Below are 18,692 nucleotides of genomic sequence, written 5' to 3' on the forward strand. Positions count from 1 at the left end.
CCACGAATTTGGCCACGAGAATGTAGCTCGAGGCATGGCTTACTTGGGCTTCCTATACTTTCCCCCAACATGGCATAACTACAGATGCAAGATCATCCGGGGATCACGCCTAAAGAGAACTTTTTTGGTTAAAGCTCAAATTGAGTTTCACATCACTGACTTGGTGTTGAGTTATCCCAAGGCGTATGAGCCTTGATATGGGCTGGTATAAGTTCTCTCGAGAATCGAAAGATCTGACTCTTATATTTTCTGAATACACATATTTATTGATTGCGTTACCTCTATACCCCATACCTGGAGATTCCTACCTAGACTTCAATAACCACGTGTATTTTGCGACCGTGACAAGATGGCGATTCAAAGCGACAGCACTAAGATTATCGAACCACCAGGGTCAGTGGCCCTAAACCACCAGGAAAATGATGCGAGATTGAACCAGAAACCAACGTCCAATGGTGAAAAAAAGGTAAGTAATGTATTCTATTTGACTAATATGATGACCTCAAACTCATAATATTATAAGCATGAAGGCTGCCCCCCAGTCGCCATAGTAGGAATGGCACTGAGAGTGCCTGGAGGGGTGAAGTCTCCAGACGAGCTGTGGAAATTCTTGCTTGAGAAAAAAAATGGAGTTTGTGAAGTGCCTGGTAGCAGATACAATATCGATGCCTTCTACAGTGAAAACAAGACGCACACCGTCAAAACTAGACATGGATACTATCTAGATGAGGACCCTGCCAGCTTCGATGCGTCTTTCTTTTCTATCACTAAAGAAGAGGCTGAACAGATGGATCCGCAGCAGCGCAAACTCATGGAAGTCTTTTGGGAATGCCTAGAGAGCGCAGGTGAAACTGACTGGAAAGGCAAAAACATTGGCTGCTACGTTGGAGTTTATGGTGAAGATTGGCTGGATCTCGCTAGTAAGGATCCTCAATACACCAGTCGCTTCCATATTCTTGGTACAGGCCAGTTCGCTCTGTCTAACAGGCTGTCATGGGAGTATGATTTTCGTGGGCCCAGGTGCGTTGTTTCTATAAATACTTTCATGACCCCTTTCAGTAATATGTGTACTGATATTCCTGTAGCATGACTATACAAACTGGATGCTCCGCGTCCCTGGTTGGCTTGCATGAAGCCTGCCAGGCGCTTTATTCCGGCGAATGCTCCTCAGCTATCGTTGGAGGCACGAGTTTAATTTTCGCGCCCACTATGACGGCCACAATGTCCGATAATACTGTTATGTCTCCAACCGGGATATGTAGAACCTTCGATGCAGGAGCGGATGGGTATGGTCGAGCTGAAGCAATAAATGCCCTGTACATCAAACGTCTGGATGATGCACTCCGAAACAACGATCCTATTAGAGGTATAATACGTTCCACTTCACTCAACTTCGATGGTAGAACACCCACTATCACTACTCCTGGGTCCGAATCCCAAGAGGCTCTTATCCGCAGAGCCTATGAAAGTGCTGGGATCAGTGATATCAGTCAAACAGGGTGTTTCGAATGTCATGGGACTGGTACAGTTGCTGGAGATACCGCAGAAGTATCCGTCGTTGCCAAAGTTTTCGAAGGAAAAGGAGTTGTAATAACTGGAGTAAGTCAAAGCCCTTCCTGGAACCGGAATAATATGAGATACTGAACGGCTATAGATAAAACCAAATATTGGACATGGAGAAGGTGCTTCAGGAATTTCGAGTGTTATCAAGGGGGTGATGGCCCTTGAACATGATATAATCCCACCCAATGTCTTCTTTGAAACTCCAAACCCCAGGATCCCATTCAAAGAGGGAAATCTTCAGGTGCCAGTGGAGGCTTTGCCCTGGCCAGAGAACCGCAGCAAAAGAGTTAGTGTTAACAGTTTCGGCGTCGGCGGCGCCAATGCTCACACTATTCTGGAATCAACAGCTTCGTTTTGCGGCATTGCTGCAAAGTCAAGTCCTGTACAATGCGATGGACCTCGCCTCCTAACTGTATCCGCAAAGAATGCGAACAAGCTGAAAGAGCGAATTCAGGCAACTGCTGACTACCTGAATGAAGGTGTATCAAAGCTACACGACTTGGCTTACACACTTGGAGTACGCCGAGAGCATTTACCGCACCGCGCCTTTACCATAGCACAACCGGGCCAACCTGTTAGCCCTGCTGGTTTCCACACTGGCCAGGATAAGTCCCCTGATCTGACTTTTGTCTTTACTGGTCAAGGTGCTCAATGGTCAGGCATGGGACAAGATTTACTGAACTCTTTTCCGGATGCCAGGAAAGATGTTCAGGCATTGGATAAGGCCCTCCAAGATTTACCAAATGGCCCCAACTGGACCCTGGAAGGTAACAGAACCATATAGCCAACGCTCGCGTATGTACTAACTTATTCTTTAGAGGAACTTAGTAAAACGGGCGATGACAGCCGGGTCAATGAGGCAGAGTTCTCGCAGCCTTTGTGTACTGCCCTCCAAATTGCCCTGGTGAACATCTTCAACAGATGGGGTATCAGACCGTCGTCCGTCGTCGGGCATTCTAGCGGAGAAATCACAGCTGCATATGCCGCTGGTGCTATCACCTCTGAATCAGCTATAATTATAGCATACTGTCGAGGCAAGGCGACAAAGGAATTGAAAAGGAAGGGCGCCATGGCAGCCATTGGCCTAGGAAGAGACAAGGTCACTCGATACTTGGAAGACGGCGTTGTTATCGCCTGTGAAAACAGCCCTCAGAGTGTGACACTGTCAGGAGAAGCGGCTACTCTTGAGAATGTAATGGCATCGATTAAGAAAGATCTACCAGATGCATTTTGCAGACGGCTTCGTGTGTCCGTTGCTTATCACTCTCGTAGGTCGATTCCTATCAAATATATGCATACCACCTGCTGACTAGCCTAGACCACATGCGTGAACTTGGGCCATCCTATGAATCGTCAATCTCCCCGTTTATCAGGCACAATGAGAAAATGCTGCCTCTGTTCTCTACTGTTGCCTCTAAAAGCATTACTCGGCCTCATGAACTTGACGCTGCCTACTGGCGCAGTAACCTGGAATCTCCTGTGCTATTCTCCGGTGCGGTCCAAAGTATCCTCCAAGCGTCACGGAAAACTGCTTTTCTCGAAATTGGACCCCATGGCGCTCTTTCGGGCCCTCTCCGCCAGATTTTCCAGGCTGCCGGTCTCAAATCTCCTCCTGTATATGTTCCTACGCTTGACCGGAATGAAACCGATTCTCGGCCCCAACTTCTGGCCGCAGCTGGATCTATTCATGTTTGCGGAGTGTCTGTTGATCTAGCATCTGTGAATGGAAAAGGCAACACACTGGGCAACCTTCCTCCATATCCATGGGATCACGACCAGAAGTTCTGGTATGCTAGCCGCCTGACAAATGAATGGAGATTTCGCGCCTACCCTCATCATGAACTTCTCGGCAGTCTGGCAGTTGAGGCTTCAGGTATTGAGCCGTTGTGGAGAAACGTATTGCGGTTAGACGATGTACCATGGCTTATCGAGCATAACCTCCAAGGCGATATTATATTCCCAGCTACAGGTTATATTTCAATGGCTGGAGAGGCCATTCGCCAAATCTTTCCAGATCCCGATGCGGAAGACTATACTATACGGAATCTTCTCATCAAATCTCCGATGGTGTTGAGACGTGAACGAGAAACTGAAGTAATCACTGCCTTTAAGCCTTCCAAAATCACAGATCTTGTTGATTCTGAGTGGTACTCGTTTACAATAATGTCGCATGATGGGGCTGAGTGGACGAAACACTGTCAAGGAGAGGTGAAGGCTGGCCCTGACAATCCTCGCAAAGGACATAAAATTCCGACATATAACCGAGCCGTTGATGCTGCCCTATGCTACAAAATGATAGACAGGGCTGGATTTAACTACGGGCCCCGTTTCAGGCGCTTCAAGGATATATCTGTCCATCTGACTGAAAACAGAGCCTCTGCAAAGGTTACTGAGCTTCAGGAAAAACCCGTTAGCCGGTATGCTCTTCATCCAGCCACGATGGATCATGTTCTACAGTTGTTCCCCATCAATGTGTCCAAGGGTTTACCCCGTCTTCTATATATCCTAGTTCCAGCATCCTTAGGAAAGATTTATGTACGAGGAAGCTCATCAGAACTTAGTATTGAAACGGTGTACACCCATAATAACAATGGAGTTCTGGTTGGAAATGCCACAATGATGGAGGGTGACGAACTTGCTCTTACTTTCGATGACTGCATCGGCTTTCCAGTGGCAGGATTTGGGAATTTTGCTGGAGGGTCCGAGACATCGCTGTGCTCCCAGATACGGTGGGCTCCAGACATCGATTTTATACCTTCGCAAGTGTTACTTCCTACTCTATCAGCCCCGGAATCATATCGTGCAATGGCTGGCGACATAGAACAACTCAGCGTCCTTTATATTTTGGAGACTGCGGATAAACTTGCTAGTATCAAGCCGACAGACTCGTTCCTAAACTGCTGGAAGAACTGGGTCGTCTCCAAAGCTTCAAGTCTTCGCCAGCTACCTGAGACTTTGCCTCTTGAAGCCCATGAATGGACCCAGATGAGTTCAGAATGCCGCAAGGAGCGCATCAAGACGTTAGCATCTCGGTACACCGCATCGGAGGAGGATCACTCGGTTCCATTTGAATGTATGCAATACATATATGAGAATTGTGAAAGGTTAATCGAGGAAAAAGACCTATCGAAAGAAACTACCGACTACTTGGAGAGATACCGGGGATTTATTCAATCACACTGCGACTGGAGCCCCTTTTTAACATCACTTGCCCATTCTAACCCGTCCATGCGGGTACTTGAAATTGGTGGAGGGAGAGGACACGCTACTCAGGTCGTGTTGAAGCATCTACGGTCGCCTGAAGGGTCCCGGATGTTTTCGCATTACATGTTCACAGATTCATCGGATAGTATCATACAGGCAGCCAAAGAAGTGGTTACCGATGGGGTTGAGCACAAAGTACTTGATATAGCCAAGGATCCCTCGGAGCAGGGCTTCAAGCTTCATAGCTTTGACTTGGTTATTGCTTCAAACGTCAGTATCTCTGTTGATGTCAACAGGAAATCAGCTAATTGTGGCTATCTAGGCTCTTAATTCTACGCCCCAAGTTCAAGAGCCTCTCAAGAATATACACAAGCTGCTTGCCAGTGGTGGCAGAGTTCTGTTTCAAGAGATGCAGCCGGGTATGTGTATTCATAATCAGCAGTAGTCAGATTTGTTCTTGTCTTGCTAATGATCCAAAAACAGGAGTATTATCCACAACCTATATCATGGTATGTAAAGGCATGTGGTGATCCACGTTGGATAGTTAACTAACAGGGAAATAGGGGCTACTTCCGAGCTGGCAATCCAGTGAAGACGGTAGGCTTGAACAGCCATGCCTGTCCCCAGCCCAATGGGAACAGGAATTTCATGCGGCTGGATTTTCTGGAGCAGAAGCCATCAGCTATGACTTGGATACTCCCCATCAGACATCCTTTTCGGTCCTGTCGAGTGTAAAAGCCGCTCCTGCCCCCCTGACCGACGTTACTTTGTTAGTGGGAGAATCTCCCGGTCCCTGGGCCAAAGAAGTTGCCGATACCCTTGGAGAAGCAGGACACCAAATACATTGGGGCAGATTGGACCTCCCACCTCCAACAAGCCAGTGTATTATTTCATTGCTGGATTTGGACGGGCCTTACCTTTATGATCTGTCTGAGGAGAAATACGCTGCTCTTCACTTATATATGTCTCAGATTGGTAAATCTAGGCTGATATGGGTGACAAGCGCAAACCAGCTTACCTGCAACGACCCCCGTTTCAGCCTGATTTTTGGGTTTGCCCGGACGCTAAGGGGTGAGAACGGTCTGGACATCTCCACCTTTGAGACAGATACATTCAACGGCGAAGCCGTAAATGGGTTGGTAAAAGTTCTTAGCAAGATTGAACAATCCCGTGCGCTCTCTGCACTTGACCCTGAGTATGAATTCGCCTTCCATCATGGAACTATACATACTGGCCGGTGCCACTGGATTTCACCTCAGAGTCAAATGCCGATCCAATCCCTAGGGGAAACACCAAGAAAGCTCTCAATGAAAGCTGTTGGATCAATAGATTCACTCTACTGGCAACCCTTCGATGGGCCTAAAGAGCTGACGGGGAATGATGTAGAGATTGATATTCATTATGTTGGGTTAAACTTCAGGGTACGTAATGAACTTCTCCTATGTGTTTTTGGTTTTGGTACGGCTTACTGACTCGAATTGTAGGACATCATGGTCGCCGTCGGGCTTTTTGGAGATCCTGACGAATTTGGTATAGAGGGCAGCGGGATTGTTCGGCGCGTGGCACCTGGAGTTGTCGACTTCAAACCTGGGGACAAAGTCATTGTTATAGATATTAGGTCCTTTCGCACTCAGATTGTGCGATCAGCAGATTTGATCGTTCCCGTTCCAGAAGGTCTGACATTAGAGGATGCTTCGACAATGCCCTGCGTGTATTTCACGTCCATACTCTGTTTAGACTGGCTTGCTCGAGTCAAGAAAGGCGAGGTAAGAAGCAAGATTTGAATGTGCCATTATATATGCTAACCAATATTAGTCGGTACTCATACACTCCGCCTGCGGTGGAGTTGGCCTGTCTGCAATTCAGGTTTGCAAAGTGTTGGGTGCAGAGGTGTGTACCTATGTTCAATCCCAAAACACTAATTGCGTTGCATGCAACTTTCTAATTGTATTCATATTCTAGGTATTCGTCACGGTCGGGAGTGAGGAGAAGGTCCAGTACCTCATGGATGAGTTTGGCATCCCACGCCATCGTATATTCAATTCTAGAAACGCGGATTTCCTTCCATGTATTATGAAAGAGACGGATGGCAGGGGCGTTGACGTTGTTCTAAACTCTCTAACAGGAAAGCTGCTGCATGCTTCCTGGCGGTGTGTCGCACCCTTTGGCAAGATGGTTGAGCTTGGAAAACGAGACTTTTTGGGCAACGGACGCCTGGATCTGGCGCCGATGATTGAAAACCGCTCATTCATAGGATTTGATCTGGGTCGCTGGATAAACGCGGGCATTAAAACTTGGAAACGGTAAGTGAGGGAACATCTTGACTCTACCGATGGACCATCATAGCTAACCAAGATAAAAGCATGACGGACCAGTTCTTGTGGTGGTATAACCAGGAAAGCATTAAGCCTATCCGGCCAATTAAGGTCTATGATGCTACGGATATCGTAGAGGCATTCCGCTATATGCAACAAGGAACCCATATGGGTAAAATTGTGATCCGGATTCCCCAAGACCGTTCGGCTATCCCACTGACAGGAGTGAAAGCCCCGGTCCGGTTTTCGCCAGAGGTCTCTTACCTTTTGGTTGGTGGCCTAGGTGGCTTGGGACGTTCGATATCATCTTGGATGGTTGAGCAAGGAGCTCGTCACTTGGTGTATTTATCACGAACAGCTGGGCAAACAGAGAAGGATCAAGCCTTCATGCAAGAGCTGAAAGACCAAGGCTGTCATACGCTGTGTGTGGCAGGCAGTGTCCTTGATATCGCGGATGTGAGATCCGCCATTTCTCAGTGTCCCAAGCCACTTGCTGGTGTTCTCCAACTTTCCACAGTTCTCAAGGTATGTCTCATTAAATCAACAAGTAAGTCAGTTAAGGGAGAGCTGCTGACTGGCTTAGGACCGCACTTTCAATAAGATGAGCTATGAGGACTGGACGACATGTCTCGAGACCAAGGTTCAGGGGACCTGGAACTTGCACAGTGCGCTGGAGAATGAGAAGAACCTAGACTTCTTCGTGATGTTCGGCTCGGTGGCCGGCGTCTGTGGCAATGTTGGACAGGCCAATTATGCGGCCGCTAACGGATTTCTTAGCAGTTTCACGCAATATCGGCGGCAGCTGGGCCTTCCTGCATCCGTCCTAGAGCTGGGCATAGTCGATGAGATTGGCATGGCGAGCGACAATGATACTGCTCTACGGAATGCTCGATCGGCCTCACTCCGGCTGGTGTATGAGTACGAGCTAATTGAAGGAGTACGACTGGCCATCCACCAGTGTCGCAACCCTCCTGCCGCAGACAGCATGACATCTAGTTCCTGCATCATCGGTCTAGGCAATACGAAACCGCTCTCCGAGATGGGTGTACGCCCACTATGGCCCAAAGACGCACGGTTCGCACTCTACTCGAACCTGGAGGGTAAATACAGTGGCGAAGGGAACGAGGCAGCGAACAATGACGTCAAGCTTCTACTGTCGAATATCGGACAGAGCGCATCCTACCTGAGTACAGACGAATGCAAGGTGCGGATCCAGGCAATTCTAGCGAGCATGGTAAGACAGAACTTGCCGCATACGCAGGACATGGAGGATGATGAGGTGGCTGGCATTCACATTGATTCTCTCATGGCGATTGAGATGCGCAACTGGATCAGACGGCACCTTGGCCTTGAAGTCACTCTGGTTGAGATCAGCAAGGCTGGGATTATTGAGAAACTGGCGGATACCATCCATCATCTGATGAAGATCAAGTACGGCGTTGCTGAGGGACAAGATGCCGCTGAGCAAGACCCTAATTAGAACCAATAGTTACCGCAGTGTATATCTGTCTATGCACATGCAATGCAAGGCAGTCGACGTTCCCATCGCGACTCGAGGTGCATGATACCAGCCGAGATCTAGCCAAGGGATCGCCAGAAGAAGATGTTATCCATTCACCCTTTTTTTTACATTTTTATGTAGTTCATTTACCGTAGGATAATAAGCAGATGTTTAGACCTGGAAGCGCTGACGTCGTCGAGTGGTCAGAGCTGCGCGGCTAAGTCGGTAACCGGCTAACGCTGCGTCTATTACCTCATAACTCACCTTCCTGACAACTTGCGAGTATCACAGAAGATAAATAAGTAACTGACTATTAACCACCCATCGGCAGGCTGGCTGACAGGTTGCATAACTACTCCGGCTCGTCTGTGTCTCTGGGGGCCGATATCAGCCTGGACTAGCTAACTAGTTACCAGCCTGGTCGAAGGCTACATACACCTCAGCCATTAACGAAATATATTTCAACTACATCACACCTATTCCGCGTGGATTTACTTATTCTCTCTCCTTCGATGAGATGAAATACATCAACTAACTAGTTAACTATCAATCTATTATTTGGGACTGTTTTTTCTTTTTCCTTTCGTCTTCTCTCTTCTTACCTGGCGGCCTTCTTCTTCTTCTTCGTCCTCTTCTTCTTCCTGGATCTCGACATATCTAACTACGGAGTACTATCTATCTATTTAATTACGGCAGAGGACTACAGGACAGCTCATCTGGTCGACAGCTCGATCAGCCCGGGCCCGGGGGATCTCCATCTACGGCGTACACTTATCCGGTCTAACGGCTCCAAGCTGCGTTTATTTTGACTGCCTGTCTCTTTACTTCTTTATTTTAAGTCCTCCAGTGTTGTTCGCCTTCGGATCGGCCTCGGCTAGACTAGTAAACTAGTTGCTTAGCCTACTAGCTTCAAGGCTGGTGTTGTGTGCGAGGGAGAGAGAAAGAGAGTGTGCGTGTGTGTGTGAGGGTGGAAGTCGAGAGCGAGTGTGTTGAGTACGAGTGTGTGTTGCGGTGTACGGGCAACTGCGGCCGCCGTCATGATGCAGGGCTTCTTCCGGAGTATTTATGACTGGCTGCTGAGGATGTTCTGGTACGTTTTGGCGCCCTGGGATAAAGAGAGAGGAAGAGGCGGTGGGAACTGACTGGCGATGGCAGGGCGACGGAGATGGACGTGACGATGGTAGGCTTGCAGAACGCCGGGAAGTCGTCTCTTCTGCGAGTGCTGGCGGTAAGCTTGACTGACATGAACCACAAGATAACGCTAGAGAGAGCGGGAGAGAGAGAAAGAGAAAATGCTGACTTTGTGGTTGTAGGGCGGCGAGTTCACAGTCGAGTGAGTAGTTTAGTCGAGTTTCCTGGTGTAGAGACGGTGGCGAATATCGTGTGTTTACTGACCACTGCCACTTGTGACCATTCTTGACAGCTCTATACCCACTATCGGCTTCAACACGAAACGAGTGCAGAAGGGCCATGTCACGCTGAAATGGTAAGTGCATGAACCTGTAGTAAAGGTACTCCATATATTGCGCATGACATGGACTGACTCAGGCTTGCAGCTGGGATCTGGGAGGCCAACCTCGCTTCCGGCCGATGTGGGAGCGGTACTGCCGTGGAGTCAACGCCATCGTGTATGTTATCCTTTGCACAGGAGAAGGAGAGCAAAGAAGAGAGAAGCTAACTCGGGCGCTAGATACATCGTGGACGCAGCGGACAGAGCCAGCCTGGCCGCGTCGACGGACGAGCTGCACGACCTGGTGAGCAAACCGACGCTCGAGGGGATCCCGCTGCTGGTGCTGGGCAACAAGTCCGACCTGCCCGACGTGCTGACGGTCGACGAGCTGATCGAGGCGATGGAGCTGAAGAGTATCACGAAGCGCGAGGTGAGCTGCTACGGCATCAGCGCAAAGGAAGAGACCAACCTCGACGCTGTGCTGCGGTGGCTCATCGCGCGGTCGAGTCGTTGAGCCTGTCGTGTTTCTTCTTTCTTTCCTTCTTCCTTTTTTCCCTTTCTTCCTCTCTTTGGCTATGGTTGTTGTCTTGTCTTTCGGAGCATGCAGTGTGTAATACTATCTTCGTCCTTAATGCAGTGTCTACAGTCCCTTTCCCTTCTTCTTCGTCATCTTCGTCTTCGTCTTTGCTAACTACTTGCTTCGTTTCTTCTTCTGCTTCTTCTTATGCTGAGTTGGCTTTGCATGGTGAACTGGCCAATGGGAGTGGAGTATTTGCTTAGTCATGACTTGAATACAATTGAACACTTATAAGAGAAAGACAGAGAGAAGAAGCACGGAGTAGTGAATAGGAGAGAGTAGACAGATGAAGTTGATGGAGTAGACAGAGGAGCGGATAAGGCGCGGGACAGACGAGGGAGCCCTGGGCCTGGAGAAGACGGAGAGGAGGCCTGTCCCTGACTCGCTGCAGGCAACCAGGCAAGAGATGCATCAACCCCTGGCCTTGCGCCTTATATACGCGCATAAGGGAGAGCAGCAGGGGAGTTATGTATCTTTTAGTTATCTTTTCTCATGTCTCGCTGTCCCCCTATCAAGGCTCAGCCTGGTTCCGCTGAAAGCAATGATGCGGCAATCTTTTCTCCGGTTATATCTGCTTTGAATCTCGAGTCTCTCCCGGCCTTTTGTGCCCGAGTCCGAAAAGCATCAACAGACTGTGTGGAAAATCAAGAAGCACTCATTGAGCCGATAGATATTGAACCTCCACTGTTTGGTTCCTACCATGCCTTATTTCCAATTCGATTTCAAGATGGCTTGCGTTGGATCCTGAAGATTCCCGCCTGCGGGATATCTGAACATTTCAATGCGTCCGCCTCATCAGCGCTTCAATCTGAAGCGTTGACGATGAGACTTATCCGGCGCGAAACCTCAGTCCCGGTTCCTGAAGTCTTCACATTTGATGCAACAGTGGGCAACGAACTTGGTGTTCCTTTCATCCTCATGAGCTTCATCCAGGGAACATCTCTGTATGATTGCTGGTTTGACATGAAACTCTCAAGGGAGGGGCGGATGTTGCGCCGCACGAGAACTCTCGAGGATATTGCTCGAGCGATGGCGGAACTGAGCTCGTTCTCGTTCCCGACGGGGGGAGCCTTGATGTTTGATATGGACGGGAAACCCACTCCCGGGCCATCGAGATTTGTTGATCATCAGGCAATGCTCGAGCGGCTCGGGCAAGGCGATGACGACGACGACGACGATGACGACACTGAACCGGCGCTATATTTCGAAGCAGGCCCCTTCACAGACCCACAGAATTTCTATCTTCTCTCACTTGACCGAGCAAAGGAGCCGGAGAACAATCTGCACAGGGGGTTGCGGAGATTTCTTGAGATTCTTCTACGATGGATTCCGGCACCTCCAGACCCAAAGTTCGTTCTTACACATCCGGACTTGAATATGCAGAATGTTCTTGTATCTGAGGATGGGAGCCTGCAGGGCTTGATTGATTGGGACGGTGTGGCCGCCGTTCCTCGTTTTCTGGGGAACGAGAAATACCCGTCCTGGCTCACTCGAGACTGGGACCCAGCGATGTACGCATGGAATGAGGAAATGGAGCAGGGCATCGAACAAGATACCTTATGGGAGGACTCTCCAGGTACCCTTGCCTTGCACCGCAAAGAGTACAATGACGCTATGCAGCGGTATCTGTCTCTACAAGGGGACTCGGTTGAATCTTATAATACCCCTGCATCTCAAGGGTCATCCACGACAGAAAAATCCCTATTTGTCGAGAACCTGCTTATTGCAGCCGAGGACTCTATATGCAGGTTTGATATTCTTACCAAGTTTGTCGAGAAGATCGTTGAATTGGCACAAGCAGACTCTTCGGATCGTACCAATAACCAATATGGGGACCTGGAGATATTCGATATAGCTGGCGATCTAGCAGAGGGTAAATTGGAACAGGACATGCTTGCTTTTCTTAGAAAGGGCTTTGAGGCTCTTCTCAACCAAAGATCTATGTGAGATACAACACTTCACCTACTCCGTACACAATGAACATCAAAATTTCAAGCTTCCAGCGGAGAAAGAATGCTTTCCTTAATGTTCTGTGGGAGACCAAGGCAGGAATAAACTCGACTGAATCAAAGATGTTCTTCCTCTTCCTCTCTTACTTCTACTCTCTTCTTTACTGTCTCTTCCCCTGTTTCTCTTTCTCTTTCTCTTTTTCTTTCTTCTCGAGGTTCTTGATTACGTCATAATTCACGTGACATTTTACTAAGCGTGGCTCAGCCTTAGTCATCGTCGCAGGGCGCAGCTTTTCTTCTTCCTTCTTCTTCTTCTTCTTGTTTCTCTTGTTCTTCTCTCTTCTCTCTCTCGTCCTTTAAAGAGATACTTCTTCTACTCTATCATCTTCTACTCTATCAACTCTAGCAAATTCTACTATCAACCTCATCTTCTACTTCATCAACTTCGCCAACTTTCGTCGCATCAACTCCGTCTCACGTGACGCCAAGACCATCAACTCTGCTTCCTTTTTCGGGTTTTTTGTGATTTTTTGACCTTCGACTTCAAGAAGAAGAAGAAGAAGAAGATAAAAAGAATAAAAGAAATACTCTTTAATCTCCATTTCTATCGCAAGACAGACGGGCTCGACGGAGTAAAGAGTCACGGTCAGGACCAGAGCCAGGATCAGGCAGCAGCAGGAGCCGGAGTCAGAGCGTCCCTCGGCCAAAGCGACCAAGATGGGCGTCATCGCAGAGAGATACTAGTAAGTCGCCCGCTCCATATACAACCACTCCATATATTTATATGTGTATATATATGTATATACGTAAGAGATAGAGACTGACTGCATGACAGCTACAGCGACGGCTACTACTACGACACGCCCTGGAACCGCTGGGGCCGCTGGGTCGTCCTCGCCGCCCTCGTCGTCGGCGCCTTTTTCGTCTTCCTCCTCTTTGCGTGAGTCTTCTCTGTCTTCTTTTATATCTTTATGTTTATATATACTAATTGGTGTAGATGCATCTCTGCTCGCCGTCGCCGTCGCCAGGGCCTGCAGCCTTTCCGGGGTACTGGATGGGCCGGCATGGGCCAGCAGGGCCAGCCGCAGTACCAGCACCAGCAGTACCCCCAGCAGTACCCTCAGCAGTATCCCCAGGGCCAGCACCAGCAGCAGTACCCTCCGCCGCAGCAGTATCCTCCCCAGCCGTATGCCCAGCAGCACCAGGACGGCGTCTCTAGCCCGCCGCCGCAGTACGGAGCTGCCCAGGACTACTACGCGCCCCAGCAGACCGGCGTAGAGCTGCAGCAGCCTCCCCATGCCTACGGCCAGAACTACCCCGGCCAGAAAGGCTGATCCCTAGCCTGTTTTTCCTCTTATGTCTTCCTTTTCTCTCGCTTATGTCTTGTACTCTTCTTCTGTGCTTATTACTTACGTCTCACGCTGTACCATGTCTATCTGTGTCTGTAATCCTAATGCCATCGTCGTCCAAAGACAACCTCTCACTACCTCGCGGCCCATCGTGGCGCAAGCTCCTCGTCGTCGTAAGAAAGTTCGGCCGCAAAGAAAAAACCAGTAGAAACAAGGCTTAACCGTCCTCGTTTTATCCTTTTTTAACTCACGGAACTCGACCTTGGCTCGTTTAGCGCAGGAAAACTCGTTAGTTTAAACATCTCGAGCTTGCGCCCGACTTTCTTACTCTTATCTTACTCTTTACTCGTTTACTCTCTTGCTCTTCGTCTTCTTCAACCTCTTTACGATCTCGAAGAGTGGACTGGACAGTCGCTCGTTCATGTGCTCGCTGCTTGTCCTGTTCCCTCGCCGTCTGTTGCTTGCGTCGTCCTTCTTGACTGCGAGCAGTTAACGACACCATCGCAGCGCTATCTACGACGCCCTACACCCTCTTCGACCTCACCATCCGTCACTTTTCTGCTCGCCAGGTCAAGCCAGCGTGAATCGCCGTCCGATTTACTCCCAGAATAACCAATCGTCAGGTCTCGCTGGGCCCATGTTGCGTCTCTCAGTCCAGCCTCGACTTGTCCGCCCCTCGCTATAGACCGCACGATAGACCAACATCCACCTCGATAAGAAGATAGCCAGTCAGTTCACGTCAACGGACTCGCACTATAGATCAATCGATAGACGGCGACAGATAAGGAGGTTAAGCCATTGATATCGCCATGGATCCGCTCGAGTTCACGCCGTGGCACCAGCTGGCGCCGCGAGGCATCACCGCGGACGTCAAGGACACATTCTCCTCCTGGGACAAGTGCATGTCGAAAGCCTACTGCAAGTCGGTCTCTCTCCTCTTACACAGCTAGATCCATGTTATATTGCGTTACTTCAGTGCTAATTGGTTGTGTAGGTGGCCTGCGATTGTTGGAATCATCGTCGGCGGCCTCATCCTGCTCAGCGTCGTCTGGTGTCTCGTAGGCTGCCTCTGCTGCGGCTACACCTGCTGCAAGGGATGCTGCGAATGCTGCTCGTGCTGCTGTCCGTCTTCCTCTCGCAAACCGCCGCCTGCACCCTCCTACGACGGCCGGTCCAAGTTCGCAGACGACTACTCGGGCTACCAGCGTCCCACGCCGCCAGTCTACAACCACCACCAGGCCGCAAGCACAACCCCCAGCTACGCACAGTTCGATACCCTGGGCTCTCGTCCCGCGCCCACAGTGCCGACAACAACGACCAGAATCAACGAAGATGCGCTGCCCAACATGCCCACCTGGAAAGAAGCCACCACCAGACGGGTGGAGGACACCTCCCACCACAACGAGGAGATGGAAATGTCCCATCTCAACCCGGTCACGGGTCACAGCGTAGTCGATGACCCGGGTGCCAGCCACGGCTCCGCATACTACCACCACTCGCAGCCCGTCTCGCCCATCTACCCGCCAGACCACGACCACAGCCGTCACCCTTCGGCCATGAACATGAACAACATGAACATGGGCGGAGGATACAGAGGCACCAGCCCATCCATCCCTCCCACTGCCATCGGCATCGCACATTCGCCCGGCTGCGCACCTACACCGCTATCAAACGCATACAACCTTGACTCTGCCTCTCAACTGCAACACCAGCAGCAGCAGTACCCGGATCAGCAGACCTCAGGCCAGATATACACCCCACCACGATACAACACTCAGTCCCCCTCGACCATCGGCAGGCCTACTCCTGCCCCGCCCGCTGTAGCAGCAGATGATGTCTACGGCTACACTCACCCAAACGGAAGCAGTCGCAGCTTCACCCGCTCTCCCGTCCAGCGCACCAGAGCCACGCCCTCGCCGAGACCGCCACTATCGCCTGTAAACACATACAGCCATAGTCCGGACCGCACTGGCTTGCCCTACCCGACTTCCTCGAGATCTTTCTCCCCCGCCCAGCAGCAGAGGACATACACTGCCTATTCTCCAAGTACATCAACGCCTCCTCCGCCCTGGTCGGGATCGGGGTCGGGTAGTGCAGACCAGCCACTGAACACAGAGCAGTCGACGCCACAGCCACAGCAAACTCCAAGTCTGTTGATGGCTGGAAGGAAGCCGGTGGAGAATTCTTGGAGAGATGTATAATTTACGTTACTTTTCCATTTGCAGTTGGATTTTCCTTATTTTTTTTTTCTATTCATTTCTTCATTTAAACTGCCAAGTTTACCCCCGTTTTTTGTCGATATGTTTGGTTATATCCCTGGGTCCGGACGATGTTTTGATGTATATCTTTTTTTCTCTTCTTCTTCTTCTCTTCATTGACATGCTGATGGGCTGTCTACCGCTTACTTCTCACGTTTCCTCCCTCCTTGCATGGGTAATGAACTTGACCGGGTCATTGGGCGGCTACACGTTTGCTCGGATATTTGGAAATGCTTGGATGCTTTACCTGCTTGCTTCCAGGTCTATATCATGAATGACTTACTTAACATAAATTTGATGTCTACTCTGCCTTGCATTGTATTTTTTTTTTCCCTGTCCCTTTTCTCCTGCCTGCCTGACTGCCTGCCTGCATTGCGCAACTATTGTTTACACCGTGCAGTATGCAGCGTGCAGCGTGCAGCACATGCAGAATAAAAACCCATATTCTTTAACTCCATGCCATGCACCAAATGAAACATGCTAAACGTTATCAACGCCGAAGTATGTACGGCCTCTCTTCTATCAAGCAACCAGTTTCCAGCCGGAGTGCTTCACCCTAGCAAACACAATCAAGCTCCCTCCCACAACAATAAGGACTGCACTAAAAATGATCGCCTCGTCATACCGGCCGCCAGACCGAGTCACGATGGCGCCCATCATGGGTGAACTGGTCAAACAGAAAAGTCCGAGCACCCCCATCGTCATCCCCAGGTACGTTCCAATCTGGTTTGCTTGTGGTGCAGTAACGGCCACTGCAGCAGGGAAGAGGCCGATAATAGCACCAGACGAAAAGCCGAATACCACCGCAAACACAATTATGCCCGCCAGCGAGGTCGCGGCCAGCCAGCAAAACATTAACACGGCCGAGACTAGTATGGCTGCTAGCAAGGTGTTAAACCTACCGCAGATGGTGGTTAGACGGCCGCATATGATGCGCCCCACAAACGAACCGGTGTTGTAAATGGGCAAGATGTAAAAGGCCCAATCGACGCTGACGCTATGCCGGATGGCGAACGACGGCAGGAAGAAAAAGGGAGTGTATATGCCCCAGAACACCAAGCAGTAGCCGACCAGCTGCGACACATACACGGGGTCCTTGAACGCGGCGGAGAGGAAGTGAGGACCTCGCCGTGGTGTCACTCGGGGCGTCAGTGTAGCGCATGCAATGCACAGGAAGAACAGAAATATCAGTCCGACTCCCCGCACGGCCCAGCCGAACCCGATACGGGAGTGTTCCAGCATCTGAAGCAGGGCGATGGGGAAGATTACTCCACCCAGGGGCGAGCCGGCCGAGGCTACGGCGATGGCTAAATCGCGTCGGCGGTGGAAGTAGTGGCCCATAATCGAGATTGAGGGAGTATAAAGCATCCCCACGCTAAACCCGCCTAGTACGCCTTGCGTGAGGATGAATTGGTAGTATTCTTTGCAGATGGATGTGAGCATCACAGAAAGAAGAGCCAGGAGCGAGAAGGGGACCAGTATAGGCTAGTCACCTCAGCGTTAGCATTTGTCTTTTGCCATAGACGTTGATAGAAAGTAAGCAGATGTAGAGATATATCACTCACTTTGAGACCGTATCTATCAACCAGTGGACCTGATATTAGTCCCGTGGTGCAGATAAAAAAGGCCTGCAATCCACCTATCCAGGCTATCTGGGAATGGGTGTTTTCTTTGAGCAGATGTGTATGGTAGTATGCCTGGAAGACTCTATATGGTCCTGTTAGCCTCTTGACCTGAGCTCCGTACCAATCGGCTTGCGTTGGCTAACTAACCCAAACGTACTGATCCAGCCAAAGGTACAGGCCATGGCGCAGAATGCTCCCAGCATGTTAAGCCACGCCTTGAGGCCTCCCTCTGGATACGTTTCCGTATCAACATTCCCTCTGTCTTTTTCCTGCTTCACTTCCGTGTCTGTCTCTGTATCTGGCTCGGCCACTCCTCCTGATGGTGGTAAGGGGAGTGCGGCCTCAGCCTGGTCCTGGACCACCGGATTCTTGATATCGCAGCCCATTGTTCGCACGATTGCGTGTAGCAGTTCATGCAGGTATTTGAGAGCTTTGCCATAGGCAAAACTAGGGGCCGTCAGCAGCAGAGCTATACATATATATACTTTGCATGCAGTTGCTCCGTATAAGATCCGATATATCAGCATTAGCGGGCCAGCCCTGGCCCGCTGGCGGCCCCATCAGTCCAGTTTGCCTTGCAATGCTTGTTTGTCTGGCCACATAAAAAATCGCTGTGACTGTTCTCACGGTGTTCGCTATCCCTGCATGTCCCGCATGAAAGCAATGAAACATCCTTCCAACCAGCGGACATCCGCATCCCGGCAAAAGGCTTCGGCAAGAGAAGAGATTATCCCATGGTGTCCAAGTAGTTTTGAAGAAGAGCTGCGCAGGTGCATCGCCGAGGAGAAACCAAGGAAGAAACTGCTAGCGGTGATCGGCAGCAGGCTTTTCTGTTTGGCCTTGCAGCGCCCATCAGCTCTTGGAACGTTCTCGCGCCGTCTCATCCGCCGTTTGGCGTTTG

The 18,692-nt window shown here is 50.1% G+C and overlaps 6 protein-coding genes across 6 annotated transcripts; 5 read left to right on the forward strand and 1 right to left on the reverse strand.

Moving 5' to 3' along the window:
• Positions 1-349: 349 nt before the first annotated feature.
• Positions 350-8,562, forward strand: MGYG_08754 (fatty acid synthase S-acetyltransferase; the record flags this gene model as incomplete). Its single annotated transcript, XM_003169160.1, has 14 exons — positions 350-466; positions 524-1,020; positions 1,086-1,599; positions 1,655-2,330; positions 2,382-2,831; positions 2,882-5,037; positions 5,090-5,186; positions 5,251-5,276; positions 5,331-6,188; positions 6,252-6,533; positions 6,583-6,657; positions 6,730-7,070; positions 7,130-7,607; positions 7,666-8,562. 14 exons carry the CDS (start codon positions 350-352, stop codon positions 8,560-8,562), a joined length of 7,464 nt encoding a protein of 2,487 aa, XP_003169208.1.
• Positions 8,563-9,623: 1,061 nt separating this feature from the next.
• On the forward strand, positions 9,624-10,547 carry MGYG_09206 (acetate-CoA ligase; the record flags this gene model as incomplete). The annotated part of the gene is made up of 6 exons (XM_003169161.1): positions 9,624-9,673; positions 9,739-9,811; positions 9,897-9,916; positions 10,007-10,069; positions 10,140-10,211; positions 10,274-10,547. The coding sequence occupies 6 exons, from the start codon at positions 9,624-9,626 to the stop codon at positions 10,545-10,547; spliced, it is 552 nt and encodes a 183-aa protein (XP_003169209.1).
• A 555-nt stretch (positions 10,548-11,102) lies between these two features.
• MGYG_09207 (hypothetical protein) lies at positions 11,103-12,557 on the forward strand (the record flags this gene model as incomplete). Its single annotated transcript, XM_003169162.1, has 1 exon — positions 11,103-12,557. One exon carries the CDS (start codon positions 11,103-11,105, stop codon positions 12,555-12,557), a length of 1,455 nt encoding a protein of 484 aa, XP_003169210.1.
• A 719-nt stretch (positions 12,558-13,276) lies between these two features.
• MGYG_09208 (hypothetical protein) lies at positions 13,277-13,893 on the forward strand (the record flags this gene model as incomplete). The annotated part of the gene is made up of 3 exons (XM_003169163.1): positions 13,277-13,302; positions 13,395-13,499; positions 13,557-13,893. The coding sequence occupies 3 exons, from the start codon at positions 13,277-13,279 to the stop codon at positions 13,891-13,893; spliced, it is 468 nt and encodes a 155-aa protein (XP_003169211.1).
• Positions 13,894-14,717: 824 nt separating this feature from the next.
• Positions 14,718-16,109, forward strand: MGYG_08756 (hypothetical protein; the record flags this gene model as incomplete). The annotated part of the gene is made up of 2 exons (XM_003169164.1): positions 14,718-14,830; positions 14,903-16,109. 2 exons carry the CDS (start codon positions 14,718-14,720, stop codon positions 16,107-16,109), a joined length of 1,320 nt encoding a protein of 439 aa, XP_003169212.1.
• A 579-nt stretch (positions 16,110-16,688) lies between these two features.
• MGYG_08757 (hypothetical protein) lies at positions 16,689-18,177 on the reverse strand (the record flags this gene model as incomplete). Its single annotated transcript, XM_003169165.1, has 3 exons — positions 16,689-17,651; positions 17,732-17,873; positions 17,939-18,177. The coding sequence occupies 3 exons, from the start codon at positions 18,175-18,177 to the stop codon at positions 16,689-16,691; spliced, it is 1,344 nt and encodes a 447-aa protein (XP_003169213.1).
• Between the last annotated feature and the right edge of the window lie 515 nt (positions 18,178-18,692).

This window comes from Nannizzia gypsea, genomic scaffold (assembly GCF_000150975.2).
Source record: "Nannizzia gypsea CBS 118893 supercont1.10 genomic scaffold, whole genome shotgun sequence".
Taxonomy (NCBI): Eukaryota; Fungi; Ascomycota; class Eurotiomycetes; order Onygenales; family Arthrodermataceae; genus Nannizzia; species Nannizzia gypsea.